At 51.8% G+C, this 14,818-nt stretch overlaps 2 protein-coding genes and 1 pseudogene across 2 annotated transcripts in view; 1 reads left to right on the plus strand and 2 right to left on the minus strand.

The window, feature by feature from the left end:
• Positions 1-14,818, minus strand: part of LOC136511475 (ribonuclease MRP protein subunit POP4-like) — a 203,666-nt gene that overhangs the window by 152,183 nt on the left and 36,665 nt on the right. The gene's annotated exons all lie outside the window — the stretch shown is intronic.
• LOC136514289 (cation/H(+) antiporter 15-like) lies at positions 1,726-5,035 on the plus strand (annotated as a pseudogene).
• Positions 7,157-9,668, minus strand: LOC136511572 (exocyst complex component EXO70B1-like). The gene has a single exon (XM_066505616.1). It carries the CDS (start codon positions 9,502-9,504, stop codon positions 7,513-7,515), a length of 1,992 nt encoding a protein of 663 aa, XP_066361713.1. The 5' UTR covers positions 9,505-9,668; the 3' UTR covers positions 7,157-7,512.

Below are 14,818 nucleotides of genomic sequence, written 5' to 3' on the forward strand. Positions count from 1 at the left end.
ATTTATTGCAAACTGCCTCATAGCCAATCTGAATTCTTTTATGTTAGGGTACACAGTGCCAATGTCCATACAAGGGTTGTTTGGGTCATAGACTAAGATTCTCTCCCCTGGCACATGATCGTCAATAGGAATGGCAGCCCTAGCTGTGTCACTCTCCTCCTTAATAGTGGCATTCCTATTTTCAGGCCCGTTTTCCATCTCTGTAGAAGCCTGCTGCTCTTGAGATCGATGTTCATCATCCTCGGTTCTCAAACCCAACAGACGTTGCCTGCCCTCACCCTCTTCATCATTTGTGTCAGCAATCTGCAGGTTGTCCCATTCAACACATCCAAAATATTCTATAGCCAATGCATTGCCACTAAAATCACTACATCCATAGTCTACAGCCTTTGCATTGTGACCAACATTACAAGTGTCTGCTACAGAATCTAATCTAAGCTCAGGCTCCACATCGAGTCTGGATAAAGCGAATGCAAGAAATATAGTTAAATTTCTATTCGAACAACTCTATCGGTGTTTCGAACTATGTTTGTGGACTACAAATACAAGAGAGAGAGTGCATACCGAGGAATTAGATCAATCCAACTGCAATCCATGGGGGCGGCGCTAGCTTAGGGGACGCGTCGGCCGGGGACGTGTCGGCCTGGCGCGGCAACCTGGGCGCAGGCCTGGCCCACGGCCTAGGGTGGAGCTGAGGCTGGCCTGGGGCGGAGGCGGCGCTTGGATGGCTTGGGGAGGCGGCAGCGCTTGGATGGCCGGGAGGAGGCGGGAGGCGGCACCTGGATGGCCGGGCGGAGGTGGGACGAGGCACCTGGTGCGGCGTGGTGGCAAGGCGGTGCCGACAGGGGAGGGCGGCGTGGGGAAGGCCAGCGCCGACACAGGGAGGGAGCGGCGTGGGGAAGGCCAGTGCTGGGGATGGAGGAGAGGGCCGATCCGTTTTGTGTTCGATCCGTTTTGGTGAACATAACAGCAGCCAGGGGTAGGAATGGAAGGAGGCGTCTCCTTTTTTTTCCACGAATTAAAACTACCCAAAATGTATTTCAGCGGGTTACACCAGTTTCATAATGACAAACTAGCGAAACCACTTTAAGGGATGGTAAAACTACGAAACCCGTTTTTTATGATGGGTGAAATGCCAAAGTCTCATGGGAGAGGGAGGCATCGGGGGAGAGGGAGAGTCGCGCGTCGCACGTGCGGCAGACAGGGTGTTTTTTGCGTGTATGTAGCAGAATTCATACTGTGGTGTGGTGGACAGTTTCTGGGATGTCTTAAAAGTTCATAAGCGCTACATTATTCTGCCTGTTCGTTTCGTCGTAAACGATCGTGGATTATTTACTGCTGGCTTGTTTGGTGTGAGAGAAAAATACTGTTTCATCTTATAATCCACGATTGTATATGAGCAAGCGAACAGGCTGATTAGTGGTAGAGATAATCTTTTGTTTGGTTAGTTGGAAGCTGGACTGTAGTGATATGCAGGTGGAATGCTGTACAGGATTAGAGATGCATAGTAACCTTTTGTTCTGGGTTATTATGAAATTTACTGATGCACCTCATGTCGTGAAATGCAGATTGGGTAATTGGTAATACCTAGCAACCTTTTTTATGGCATCAGCGTAGGCTGAATTTTTTTACATTTACTCTGAACCGTGTTTCAAATCTATACTCAAAGAACACGGTACACAATGCTCCAATCCTACCCTCAATGGGTTTATGGGTCCCCCAATCCAATTTTAGATTTACTATTCCTGAAGACCTGAACTCACGACGCACCCATATTTATCGCAAAACCCATCTTTCTCGCAAAATTTATAAGGCTACTGCTTTCCAGCCACAGAAATTCTACCGAACAAGCAGAGCTCGATAAAATCTCGAGGCTATGAAGTTTTAAAACTTTTTTGACATGTCGTTCATTCCTCTCCCCTTCTCTGTCTCTCGCTCCATCTCCACTCCACCGTGCAAACCACCATGGAAGACACAGCCTGACGACGAGAGGGGTGCAGGGCAATACTCGGCGCCGGCAGAGACGCAGGGACGATGGACGACGGCATCAACTGCTACGTGGTCCCGCAGACCACGGGCACCGGGCGGAACATCTTCCAGGGAGGCAGCCCACTGCAGGAGTCGCTGCCGCTGCTCGGCGTGCAGCTCGTCCTCATCGTCGCCATCACCCGCGTCCTCTACTTCCTTCTCAAGCCGTTCAAGCAGCCCCGCGTCGTGTCCGAGATCATGGCACGTCCATCCTAGTTTGTACTTTGCAGCGACGCCATGAACGTTTTTCATCAGCTTGATTGAAAGCTTTTGGCGCAAATCAACTGAAACGTACGCGCTGCTCCATTTGATGTGTTTCAGGGCGGCATCATACTCGGCCCGTCCATGCTGTCACGCAGTCCGGCGTTCAAGGAGATGGTGTTCCCGGCGAGGGGCGACCCTGTTCTGCACACCGTCGCGACGTTCGGGCTCATGTACGTCATCTTCCTCATCGGCGTGCGGATGAACCCGATGCTCGTCGTCCGCTCCGGCAAGAAGGGCGTGATCATCGGCCTTTCCGGCTTCATCCTCCCGCTGGCCATGACCACCGCGGGCTTATCCGGCGCCGCCATGGTCTCGGAGCCCGACGTAACGAGGCGTTCTACGTTCCTGTTCGCGCTGGCCACGTCGCTCTCGGTCACGTCCTTCGCGGTGCTGTCGCCGATCCTGTCGGAGCTCAGCCTCCTCAACTCCGACCTCGGGCGCACCGCCATGTCGGCCTCCATGACCACCGACGGCATCGCGTGGCTCATCATGGTGGGGTACATCCTCGCCGAGGCGTTCCTCGTGTCGACGGTGACGTCGCTCTGGGCGTTCCTCTCGGTGGCCGCGCTCGGCGCGGTCATACTGTTCGCGGTGCGCCCGGTCGCACTCCAGGTGATCGAGCGCACGCCGCCGGGCAAACCCGTGGACGAGAACTACGTCTTCTTTCTCCTCCTCATCGTGCTCCTTGTCGGGTTCTACAGCGACGTCATCGGGACCAACTCGTTCCACGGCGCGCTGATGTTGGGGCTGGCAATCCCCGATGGACCGCCGCTCGGCACCGCACTGGGGGAGAAGATTGACGCCATGGTGTCCGGCCTGATTCTGCCTCTGTACTACGCCATGACCGGGCTCAGCACCGATGTGTGGTCCCTGCATTGGGGCAGGCTGCAGCTAGTCGTGCTCCTCGGATGGTTTGGCAAGCTGGTCGGCGTCATGGTGCCGTCGCTGTTCCTTGAGATCCCCCTCCGGGACACCGTGTCCCTCAGCTTGTTCATGAGCTCCAAGGGCATCGTTGAGGTCATCACCTTCACCTTCTTCCTCACCAACAAGGTGATCGCTAATGCAACAGCTCTGCAGATGGAAGCATCAAATGCAACCACTAACCGACTTTGCATTCTTACATTGTTTGATCGGTTCGGTTTGCAGTTGATCGGCAAGAACTCCTTCAGCGTCCTGATATGCTCGTCGGTGGCGATCACGGCGGTGTCGGTGCCGGTGGCGAGATTGCTGTACGGCGCGGCGCGGCGCGGCGCTACGCCGTCTACAAGCGGCGCACCTTGCAACACCTCAAGCCGGACGCTGACCTGCGCATCCTGGCGTGCCTCCACGACGAGTCCCACGTCCCGGGGACGCTCGCGTTGCTCGAAGCGTCGCACGCCACGCCCCAGACGCCCATCGGCCTCTACCTCCTCCAGCTCGTCGAGACCGCAGGCCGCTCCGCGCCGGTGTTCATCCCGCACAACCCCCGCCGCAACGCGTCTCGGATCGGCGCGCCCAACGCGCCGTCCACCGACTTCGACCGCATCATCAACTCCTCCTTCCGGCACGAGCTCCGGCACCCGGAGGGCGCGGTCTCGGTGCACCCGTTCACCACCATCTCCCCGTATTCCTCCATGCACGACGAGGTGTGCCGCCTCGCCGTTGAGAAGCGAACGTCGCTGATCCTCCTCCACTACCATAAGCACCACTTGCTCGCCGGCGGCGTGCACGCCTCGGTTGGGCTCCGCGTCGTCAACCGCAAGGTGCTGGAGGTCGCGCCGTGCTCGGCCGCTGTGTTCGTCGACCGCAACGCCGGGAACGTGGGGCTGTCCAATTTCATTCCCGGGCCGCTACAAGACTACTCAGGCTCTTCCACGGGGAGCAGTGGACTCTCGATGAGCGGGCCCCAGTTCCACGCCGCCGTGGCAGCGCTCTTCTTCGGCGGCGGCGACGACCGCGAGGCCATGTCCTACGTGGTGCGCATGGCGCGCCACCCGGGCGTGACAGTTGCGATCGTGCGGTTCCTGCCAGCCCGAGGCATCAAGGACGACCCGGCGGATCGGCGGGTGGACAACCGCGCCATCGAGGAGGTGAAGGCGCTCGCGGCGAGAAGCAGGAACATGCAAGTCCGGGAGGAGCTCGTCGGCGACATGGAGAAGATCGTCGAGGTGCTGAGGGGTCTCGACAAGACCGGCTACGACCTAGTCATCGTTGGCATGAGGCACAGGTGGTACCCGGTGATGCTGGCCAACGGGCTGTCGGACTGGAGCGAGTGCCCCGAGCTTGGCGTCATTGGCGACCTCCTGGCGTCCTCTGACTTCGACACGCCCTACTCGGTGGTCATCATGAAGCGGCAGGACCAGGCTGGCCTGAACGCCGCTGTGCCCGGAGCCCAGGACCAGTGGCACGGTGCGCTGCCGCCACCGCCGCAGCCGCGAACCATGTCGACGGCGGAATCTAGCATGTCCAAGCGATAGGACCGCGGTAAACAACCCTGTATGTCATCTTACCTTTGCGTCATAGAATTGATACATTCACGGATTGACCCCTTTAGCTTCTAGGACCTGGTTCAAATAGATCTTCAGATTGTTCTTTGGAGATGTCGTGTACAGTTCAGGATTAGCAAGATAGTTATCATTCCAGTGAAGATTTTTACTGTTCGGCTAAGTATAGTAGCATGAGCTGCACTGCACAAATCACGAAAAAGCATTCCCTAGAGGAAACCTTGAATCAGCACCTATTATACTTCATAGAACCCAATTCACGGTAAAGAAAAAACCATTAACATAACATTAGTAATGCTGAAAGGATATACAAGGGTGATGTAGACATGGACAATCCAAATGCATCCCAATAGAAGTTTGACAGTCGAGATCGTTGTAGTTTAGAATCAAGGTATGCTAGTATGCTACTGTATCAACTAATCATAAGCAGAATTTTTGTCCTGCGCCTAGTTATGCAATGCAGCAATATAATACTACATACATAAAAAAATTAAAGATTAACCCAAATGACAAAATGACCCTGAATATGTTAAACAAGTGACATTTTGAAATTTCGTTTTATCTACAGTTCATCAGTTGAATGTACCTCAAGTAAAACCAGACAGAGGGCTTGCTTGGTTTGTGACAAAAAAATTGTCATGCCAAAGATTTGTCAAGTAAAAGTTGGACAAAAAAAATTGCCATAGATTTGACAAGCCAAATATGAAAGGTTGGCAGGCTTTGGTAGCAAACTAAATAACAGCTAAAATCATGGCTTACCAAATCTTTAGCTTGCATATTTTGGAAGCGAACCAAGCAGACCCGGAGCCTCTTCGGATGGCATACCTTATTGCCGAAATGTTTGAAATGCCAGTGTCCAATAACCTCTGCTGCAGCAAAACCATCATCCCTATTACAACAGAAACTCCTTGGGAGATTTTTGCTTAATTATCTGGCCCCCAAACAGTAGAAAGCGAGTAATATTAACCAGTACAGCCTTTGTCAATGCTTCTTTTACCGTATATTCTCACCAAGTAGCACGACAAAGACCTCATGTCAACATTCATCATTTTTCTTGACGATGTATCTTACGTTGCTTATCATCAAAATACTGTACAATGGAATATGAATGATAACCAGAACCTGCATGCAGTGAATCATCGGGCTTCATTGAAGCAGTGGCAAGATCCAGATTACGCATGCAACAGTAAATCCACCCCTGATTTGCAGAAGCAATCAGCATAAATAGCAAAGCAACCTGACAGAGAACCACATCACTCATCAGACAATTAGATTCTGATGGCTGCACACAGCCTTCTACAGCACTCTGCTGAGAGCAGAACTACACACTTTTTAGTTTTTAAGTTCTGCATTTTATCTATTTCATGGTAAAATAATTTGCATATCATATTTATGCATGAGCTTTTTAGTACGAGGGACTAAAGAGAATGGTGGAACCATGTCTGATAAGAAAGTAGATAAAATTCGCCTTAAAAGCTCCCTGTTTCTGGTGGAGGCATGTTTGATCTTTAAAGCAAACAAAAACCATGTACTGCTTCTAAACATTTCATCCCTAACCATTATATATATCATTGCATTGCATATCTCAACAAGTATCATGGCCTGGGGACATAAACACTGAAATGTCATAACTGAACTACAGACATCATTAATTGGTTGGTTACTCATAACTTCAGTAGGGTGGTAAAAGTTACAGATTATTGAACATAGAAACTGAAATGACATGTTTTCTCCTGCTGATTCAGAAAGAAAGGAAAGAGCAATGTCAAATAGCAGTCAGTTGTGCAGGATATTCGTGATTTGTAACAGCACCAGATACTTGCCTAAAAATCAACCTAGGCCATGTTTAGATTGCAACTTTTTGCAACTCGATGAATAGTACCACTTTCGTCTTATTTGGCAAATATTGTCCAATCGTGGACCAACTAGGCTCAAAAGATTCATCTCGTGATTTCCAACTAAACTGTGCAATTAGTTATTTTTTTTACCTACATTTAATGCTCCATGCAAGCGGCTAAAAATTGATGTGATGGAGAGAGAGTGAAAAAACTTGGAATTTGGGGGTCATCTAAACAAGGCCCTATTGTGTTAACATGACTGGACATTTATGCATAATCTATTCACTGTGAAGCTTTAATTTTTATTTCATAATTCATATAAGCTAGCAGTGATGAATTTTCAAAAGGTATAAGGGGTAACATCCTTTCTTCAGCCTCACCTGGTGAAACAGCAATTCATCACTTCTTCCATATATCTAACAGAAGGAAATGTTGTGGCCTGCGACGCAGTTTCATCTTTCATGGTATGATGTCCATTTTGAGCTGCAGATACTCTAGCCATCATAGAGTTGGATCATCCACAAAAGTTATCACAGGAAAAACTTATTCAAAAACTTGAGCACAAACTTATTGAATTAAATATTGAAATCCACACATAACACTTAATGGGGTTAAATTAAAGTAGTGCTTGAAACAGAAATGGAATCCTAACATTGTTACAAAATAATCATGCTACTCATTGATACAGACACACCTACACACATATACAACATTTGCCAAACTGCATAACTTCCTCATGGAGGACAAAAACAGCGATGCACAGTTGTAATTTGAGACAACAGCATCACCATATGTGAGTACAAGACATTAACCACGAATGGAGAATCCATGATAGCATTTCACAAGTTCAGAAGGGCAGAACCTGCAGTATAACAGGCTACAAAGCTGCATATCATTTATCACTTTGCTGCTCCTTCAAACAAGTGCTGGATATGGGCTACGACAACCTCGGGAGTATATTTGATGTACAAATCACGCCCAGTTTCAGAAGAAGACTTCAACTTGGCAATTAATGAGGCGTAAACTGGCATCACTGTCTCCTCCACTGCTGCCCTAATGTCCACCCTTAGCTGGTCATCTGCTATCACCCATTCTGACTGTGCCGTATAGATCTCCTCGAAGTATGTATTAAACATACGCAGTTTCTGCTGCATTGCCTTGGCTGGGAGTCCACCCATGCCTGGACTACCAGTCTGCAGCACAGATGTAACCTTGCCCCATGTTGTTCGCTGATAATCCATGCTCCAGCGGCGAACTCTAGTTGTCATCTGCTTGATCCACTCATCACCGAGTAAAACACCCAACTCACTGTCATTCACCTTCTGTATGATGTACTTGCCATTATTCATCAAGAAGATAGAAGCAAGAGATGGATCACGGTATATCTTAGACTTCGTCTCCAAATTCTTTTGAAGAACATCCATGATCCACGCAATGTGCACAGCAAGGGATGATGTGGGGCGGTCAGGATCAACAGCCACAGGCGCACCTCCATTAGCACCAAAGTCACCTTCCATCACCTCTTCCAATGTCTGCCGCGACCCACACGCAGCACGGAGATAGTTCATAACATACCGAGTGATAGGATGTATGACGCCACCTTTGGCAGCAACTCGGGCAGGGTCACGGCGGATGAGATTTTCCAACTCCATAAATATACCTTTGATAGAGGACCCCAATGTGTTGCACATCGCAGAGACCTCCGCACGGAGTGCAGCAGAGTATGGGTCAGAGAACACAGCATCAAGGTCAGGGAGAATGTCACGCACAGCCTCGTACATGTCAACGACGCGGAAGAGGCGCTCCGGCGCGCGGCTTGACGAAGAGATAGCGTCACCGAACGATATAAGCTGCAGAGCCTGGGTACGCACGGCGGCGATGAAGGCAAGGTCGCCGAAGGGGGCGAGGCCGTCGAAAACGCGGTCACATAGGCGGCGCTCACTGGGAATCAGGATGCGAAACACCATGTTGAAGGCCGGGATACAGCGGGCGATGTCGAACTCAAGCTCCTCCCAGGGTGAGGCATGAACCTCCTCGGCGGTGCGGGAACGGACGCCGAGGCGCGCAACGCTCTCGTCGACAAAGCTGCGGCGCGCCGCGGCGTAGGCCTCAGCGCACTCGCGGCCGAAGCCGGCGTCCACCATCCTCCTGGCGATCTGGTGCACGTTGGCGATGGACCCCGGCGAGAGAGCATCGATCACGACGTCATAGTCCGTCACCGGCTTGGCGATCGGAATCGGCTCGTCGCCGTAGCCGTCCCCGCATCCGAAGTCGTCGTCGTCGTCGCTCCCGTCCGACCCGAACCCGCCCGGCACCACGGGGGCGGCGTCGTCGGGGCGCTCTATGAGCGCCCTGAACTCGTCCTCCAGCCGCGCCATGCACCGGCTGAGCAGCTCGTCGGCGCGGTCGAGCAGGGCGCGGTTGGTCCCCGCGGCGTCCAGCTCCTGCACGGTGCCGATGAGATCGTCGACCGCCTCCAGGAACGCGTCCGCGTCGGCGGAGTCCGCCCAAATCAGCCGATCCATGGCCACGAACTGCGAGATCTGGCGGTCCAGCGCGCGCACGGTCCGCTCCATCGACGTGACCGGTGGCCTCGGCCTCGCGGCCGACACCGCCGCCGCCGCGGGCGGCGGGGGCAGCGGCGGCGACGTCGTCATCGAGCGCTCCCCTACGACTCCTCCCCCTCCGCCTCCTCCGCCACCACCGGACGCAGCGGCCGCCGCCGCCGCGGCGCGGGCGGCGCGCGCGGCGTAGAGCTTGTCGAGCGAGAGGCGGCCGTCGTAGTTGGAGAAGACCTTGAGGATGTCCTCCGTCATGGTGTCGCTGTTCCCCAGCGTCTGCACAATGTGCTGCACCGTCGCGAGCAGCTTCTCCTCGCCATCCTCCGCCATGGCTCCTGGGTCGGGGGGGGCAAGGCGGCTACTCTCGCGGCCGGAACGGCATCACCCGGCGCGCTGGCTCCGATCTGGATGAGGGCTCCACGCGGCTTCGGGTGGTGGTTGTGAGGTGGGGAGACGAGGCGAGGCGAGGCGACTTCTCGCTCGGGAACGCAGTGGCGTCTACTCTAGGCCGCGTTTAGTTCGTCAGCCGATTCGGCGCCGCCCAAAACACAGGCACACTGTAGCTAGGTACACTGTAGCTACAGTACTATTTGTTTTGCTTGATAATAATTGTCCCATCGTTAACTAACGTTCGCCTCGTATAGTACAACCAAACTGTATAATTAGTTTTTGATTTCGTCAACATTTAATCCTCCATATATGTACCACAAATTTGATATAACGAGGTTCTTTTTGCAAAAATGGGGGAGCACTAGCCGAGAGCGACCGCGCGTGGGCCAGCGGCCGCTTGCCTAGGTCAGTGGTCAGGCACGGGCAGCGCCCGAGTAGCAGTGCCGGGTGCGCGGCGTAAACTCGCGGCGGGCGTTGGATGGGCCGGTCACGGACGGTCGGATGCATGGGACGCTGACGGTGAAAAACGGCGTGGCCTCGGGGGATGCGAAAGGCAAAGGCCATGCCGTGTCGTGCGTGACAGCGTCGGCATGGCACAGCCGGACACGGCTGGGCCGCTTGTCTGACAGGTGGGTTTCAGACGGGAAAGGCGGGAAGGGCTTTCTCTACACTCCAAGACTGCCAGTAGTCCCGCTCAAAGTTTGGGACCAACGTCCAAATCAGCTCCGTAGCAAGGCTACGTAACAGAACTTGCTGCGCTAAAGGACTCGGTATACAGAGACTCGGGAGAAGAGAGTCAATACAAAGAGAGATGCTTATATACACGCGGTACAGGAAACAGAAGACCACGCTTGTACTAAGTCCTCGTTTAGTTCGCAAAAAGTTTTCCAAAAGGTGCTACAGTACCTATTACATCGAATCTTGCGATACGTGCATGGAGCATTAAATGTAGACGAAAAAGAAAACTAATTGCACAGTTTGATTGGAAATTGCGAGACGAACATTTTGAACCTAATTAGTCCATAATTAAACACCAATTGCCAAATAAAAACGAAAGTGCTACAGTAGCAAAATTTCCAACTTTTGGTAACTAAACAAGGGCTAATTCAAGCACAGCAGATGGCTCCATCGAAGGCATTAGGCCTTGAAGTAGCCACGACAAAGGCATCAGCGATACTCATTGGCTCTGTTTGTTTAAATCCGGCTGGGCTAATTTTTTTTATCCAGAATAATATTTTTCTCTCACAAATTCTTCTAGATTCCTCCAAAATTTCTCCGAGCGAACGGGACCATTCTCATACTCTAGGCCTTGTTTAGATTGCAAGTTTTTTCACTATCTCCATCACATTGAATCTTTGGACATATGCATGGAGTATTAAATGTAGATAAAAAATAACTAATTACACAGTTTAATTGTAAATTACGAGACGAGTCTTTTGAGCCTAGTTAGGTCATGATTAGACAATAATTATCAAATACAAACGAAAGTGCTACAATGTCAAATACTGATTCCTAACCTCAATCTAAACAAGGCACCAGTAGCATAATAATCGGTATTGCCTATGGCTGTTTGATTGCCTTGTGTCTCAAGGATTTGATATCTCGAGTCGTAATGCGCCACGGCTGGCAACGCTGAATTTGAGGACCATCTTCGACGATTGTTGGAGGACAACTCGATCTAGCTGACGCTTTGCCACTTCTAAGGTTGCTATTAAGCAGAATAATAGTGCTTTGAAACGCTTTCAACTTTGTCTATCTTGAAGAGATCTCCAGTGAGCAGGTGCACGTAAAAAATTATGCGGGGTCAAAATACCTTGGGGCACCGGTGAGGACAATTGGAAAAGCACTGAACCGACTAAAATTTGCAACTCAAACATGTGTACCTGCTTGTCCCTCCCTTGCGGCGAGAAGCCTAAGCTGGACACGCTTTGGACGAAGTGGAACCCACTTGGGAAGAACCTATATGTGAAGTCGGGACCCACACGTAAACGCCACTCAGTACCTCAAGATTGCTCTGGTGAAGTGGTGGCGAGAGATCGACCAAGAACGAACAAAAGGAATGGAGCATATCGGGCACAGGGCATCGACCTCACCTCCTCTGTCATCTCTAACGGATCCGCTCGGATTGCAAAAAGACGAGCGCTGAATGAGGCAATGGCAGTGGAGGCATCCGCATCCTAGGTCTCTCGAGGAATATAAACCCAGGAACTCAACCGATGGAGACCCATCAGGTCGAAGCCCGGAGAGACCAAATTCGTGGCAGATCGAGTCGGTTTCGCATCTCAGGCATCTCGAGGAAGACGTAGAAGCCTAGGAACTAAACCGATGCAGACCCCATCAGGTTGACGCCCATGGAGACAAAATCCGAGGTAGATCAAGCCCAATGCGTGATAAAATCGACCGACCCCAAGGCAATGGTGCCCAATGCCCGAGGAGATGAGAGCCTGGTGGGCGACAAGGAGTGACTTGGATTTGTTCAGGGCCACAGATCTCGGCGCTAAAGAGGGTGACCATCTAGAGGCCACAGACAACCAAGGAGCGACCTCACTTGTGTGGATCGATTTGATGGTACGATCCACTAGCCTACTCTCGTTGACATGAAAAATACAAATATACCCTCCAACTTATATTAAAAATCATTTCTTGACCCACAGAACTTGAGTTCCTGCCGCCGGATCTCAGATTCCCCGTCGAATCTTACATTCCTGTTAAGTGTCTATTTGGTATGTGTGAGGTATTAATCCCTATACCCTTACGGCTAGGCTTGGGTCGGCCAGGACCAGGGGGTCTGGTCCACTAGAAGACGACGCGTGGCTCGGCCAATCTGTTCGGAGTCCCGCGTAAGAAATCAAGGCAGATTTGGAGATCAAGCAAGATCCTAGTCGGTTAGAATAGGAATCCTTATCCGGCCACCTATGGCAATTATAACTGGTTAGGATTAGTTTCCATATCTGTAACCCTGCCCCCCAGACTATATAAGGCGGGCAGGGGACCCCTCTCAAAAACATCTCTTATTGACATACAGAAATACAATCAGATGCAGGACGTAGGTATTACGCCTTCACGGCGGCCGAACCTGGATAAAACCTCGTGTCTGTCTTGCGTCACTATCTTGTTTGTAGCTTGCGTATCTGTCTGCCGATAATCTACTACCTTGGGCATACCCCTAGGTAGACTGTCGACCATATTTCGTCGACAGTGGTGCGCAAGGTAGGGAGTGTGCGTACTGCTCTCCAGACGAACAAGATGGTCATCATCCCCGGTTCTATGGCTACGTCGAACGGCCTCACGTTCACCATCGGTCAGATCACCTGGACCACTGGCTCTGACGACTTCATCGCCATGACCACGGAGGAAGCGCGGATTCAATCTGCATCGACCACTGCTTCATCTGCATCGGCTACGGCTCCGACCACGGTGGATCTGGCTTCGGCCACGCCAGCATCGTCTTCAGCCACGCCGACAACCCGTCGTCCGCTTCCTCGCTACAAAGGGAGGCAGATCGACAACACCGACCTGCTCGACTCCATCGATCGGGTCGGCACCAAACTTGCTGAAACCCTAGCTCTGGTAAGTTCGATTCAAAGTCAACCTAATGAGCAGGTAACCACTACCCACAACAGATCTACCCGACCAGCTCGGGCCAGTCGTCCTGCACGACTTGGTACGGATCTCGTGGTCACATCTACTCCTGAAGGACGTTCCGTTCATCGCCGGCCAGCCCCCGCGACGGGTCTCCGGCTCTCCGAGTATGAAGCCTCGATGGAGAACTACCAGGCTCAGCCCTACGGCCTGCGCAACTTCGTCAACATGGTCCGAATTAAGGAGTATCAAGAAGGATCGGTCCACACAGTTCAAGAGGATGGCTCAAGCTCCCCGTCCGGCATCGCATCTAATGGCTCCGTCCACACCGAGCTCCAGCATCATGACAATGAAAGCGTTGAATACGATCTGGATATCCCAGACCACGCCCCGGGGTTCCCACGATTCCCATCCTTCCCACCAAGGTGAGGAGACTTGATCAATGTTGTTAGTAATGACGAACCACTGGTAGTTGGCGAAATAGAACAAGAAAGGCTAGTACGCGAAGCACGCAATATTGATCGGTTTAATCGCCGACAAGTCGAAGCCGAGGCAGAAGAGGGGGCACGACGCATAAGGGTCCAGCCATGCGACCTCAACAATGCCTTTGATAGAGTGAGGGCAAGTAGGTCTTCAGGACTCCAAACGCCAACGTAGCTGTTGCTATGGCGACAATGCAACGACTACCCAATACCCCAGAAATCTAGGCAGTTCGTGATGATATACAAGCTTACCTGACGGCTGCTATGGCCCAGACCACAGAGATTGTAAATCAAGCCCGGGCTCCATCCGTCTCGGTCGAATCAAGCCACAGCCGCCAGTACTCAAGTCGCTCACAGCCACCCAACTAACGTGGCTCGTGCAACAACGACCCATCAGACAACCGTCAAGGCAGAAATGGTGGTCATGATGGTGGCCGGGATGACAACCGCCGAGACAACCGCGACAATCGTCGTGATAACCACGGTCGTAGGGTTAACCAGGGTGGCAATCGGGGTCACCGTGATGGCAATAACGATCTCCGCCATTCCCTCAGAGAACGCGATCTGCACGATCGCATTAACCAAAGAGCCAACGATCGTGCATCCCACGAAAGCTATCGCTGTATGGAATATGATACTACCCACGGCCCTCCGGGCTTGAAGCAGTTTACTCCACACTTTCGCCAAGTCATATGGCCCAAGAACTTCAAGCTCGAAAAACTTCAGAAGTACGACGGCAAGGAGAACCCCGAATTATGGGTCATGCTCTACGAAACCACGTGCAGATCAGCCATGGCTGACGAGCACGTCATGTCTAATTACTTCTCAGTCATCGTCGGCCATGCAGGCCACCAATGGCTGGTCAGCTTGCCGGCGAACTACTTTGATTCTTGGCAAGAGCTCAAGCAAGCATTCATCGACAACTCCATTGCTACTTGCGAGCAACCCGGCAACAAATATGATTTGCAGTGGATTCGAGATCGCAAAGATGAGCCACTGCGCGAGTATGTCCGACGCTTCTCAGAGATGCGCATCAAGGTCCCGTCAATCTCCGACAACGAGGCAATCGAGGCTTTCATCACTGGTCTCTGCTTCCACGATGCCCTAAGGGATAAGCTCCTCCGCAAGAGACCTGAATCAGTCACAGCGCTCCTAGCCACTGCTAAAAAATATGCGGATGTCGATGATGC

The sequence above is a fragment of the Miscanthus floridulus genome, chromosome 16 (genome assembly GCF_019320115.1).
Source record: "Miscanthus floridulus cultivar M001 chromosome 16, ASM1932011v1, whole genome shotgun sequence".
Classification (NCBI taxonomy): Eukaryota; Viridiplantae; Streptophyta; class Magnoliopsida; order Poales; family Poaceae; genus Miscanthus; species Miscanthus floridulus.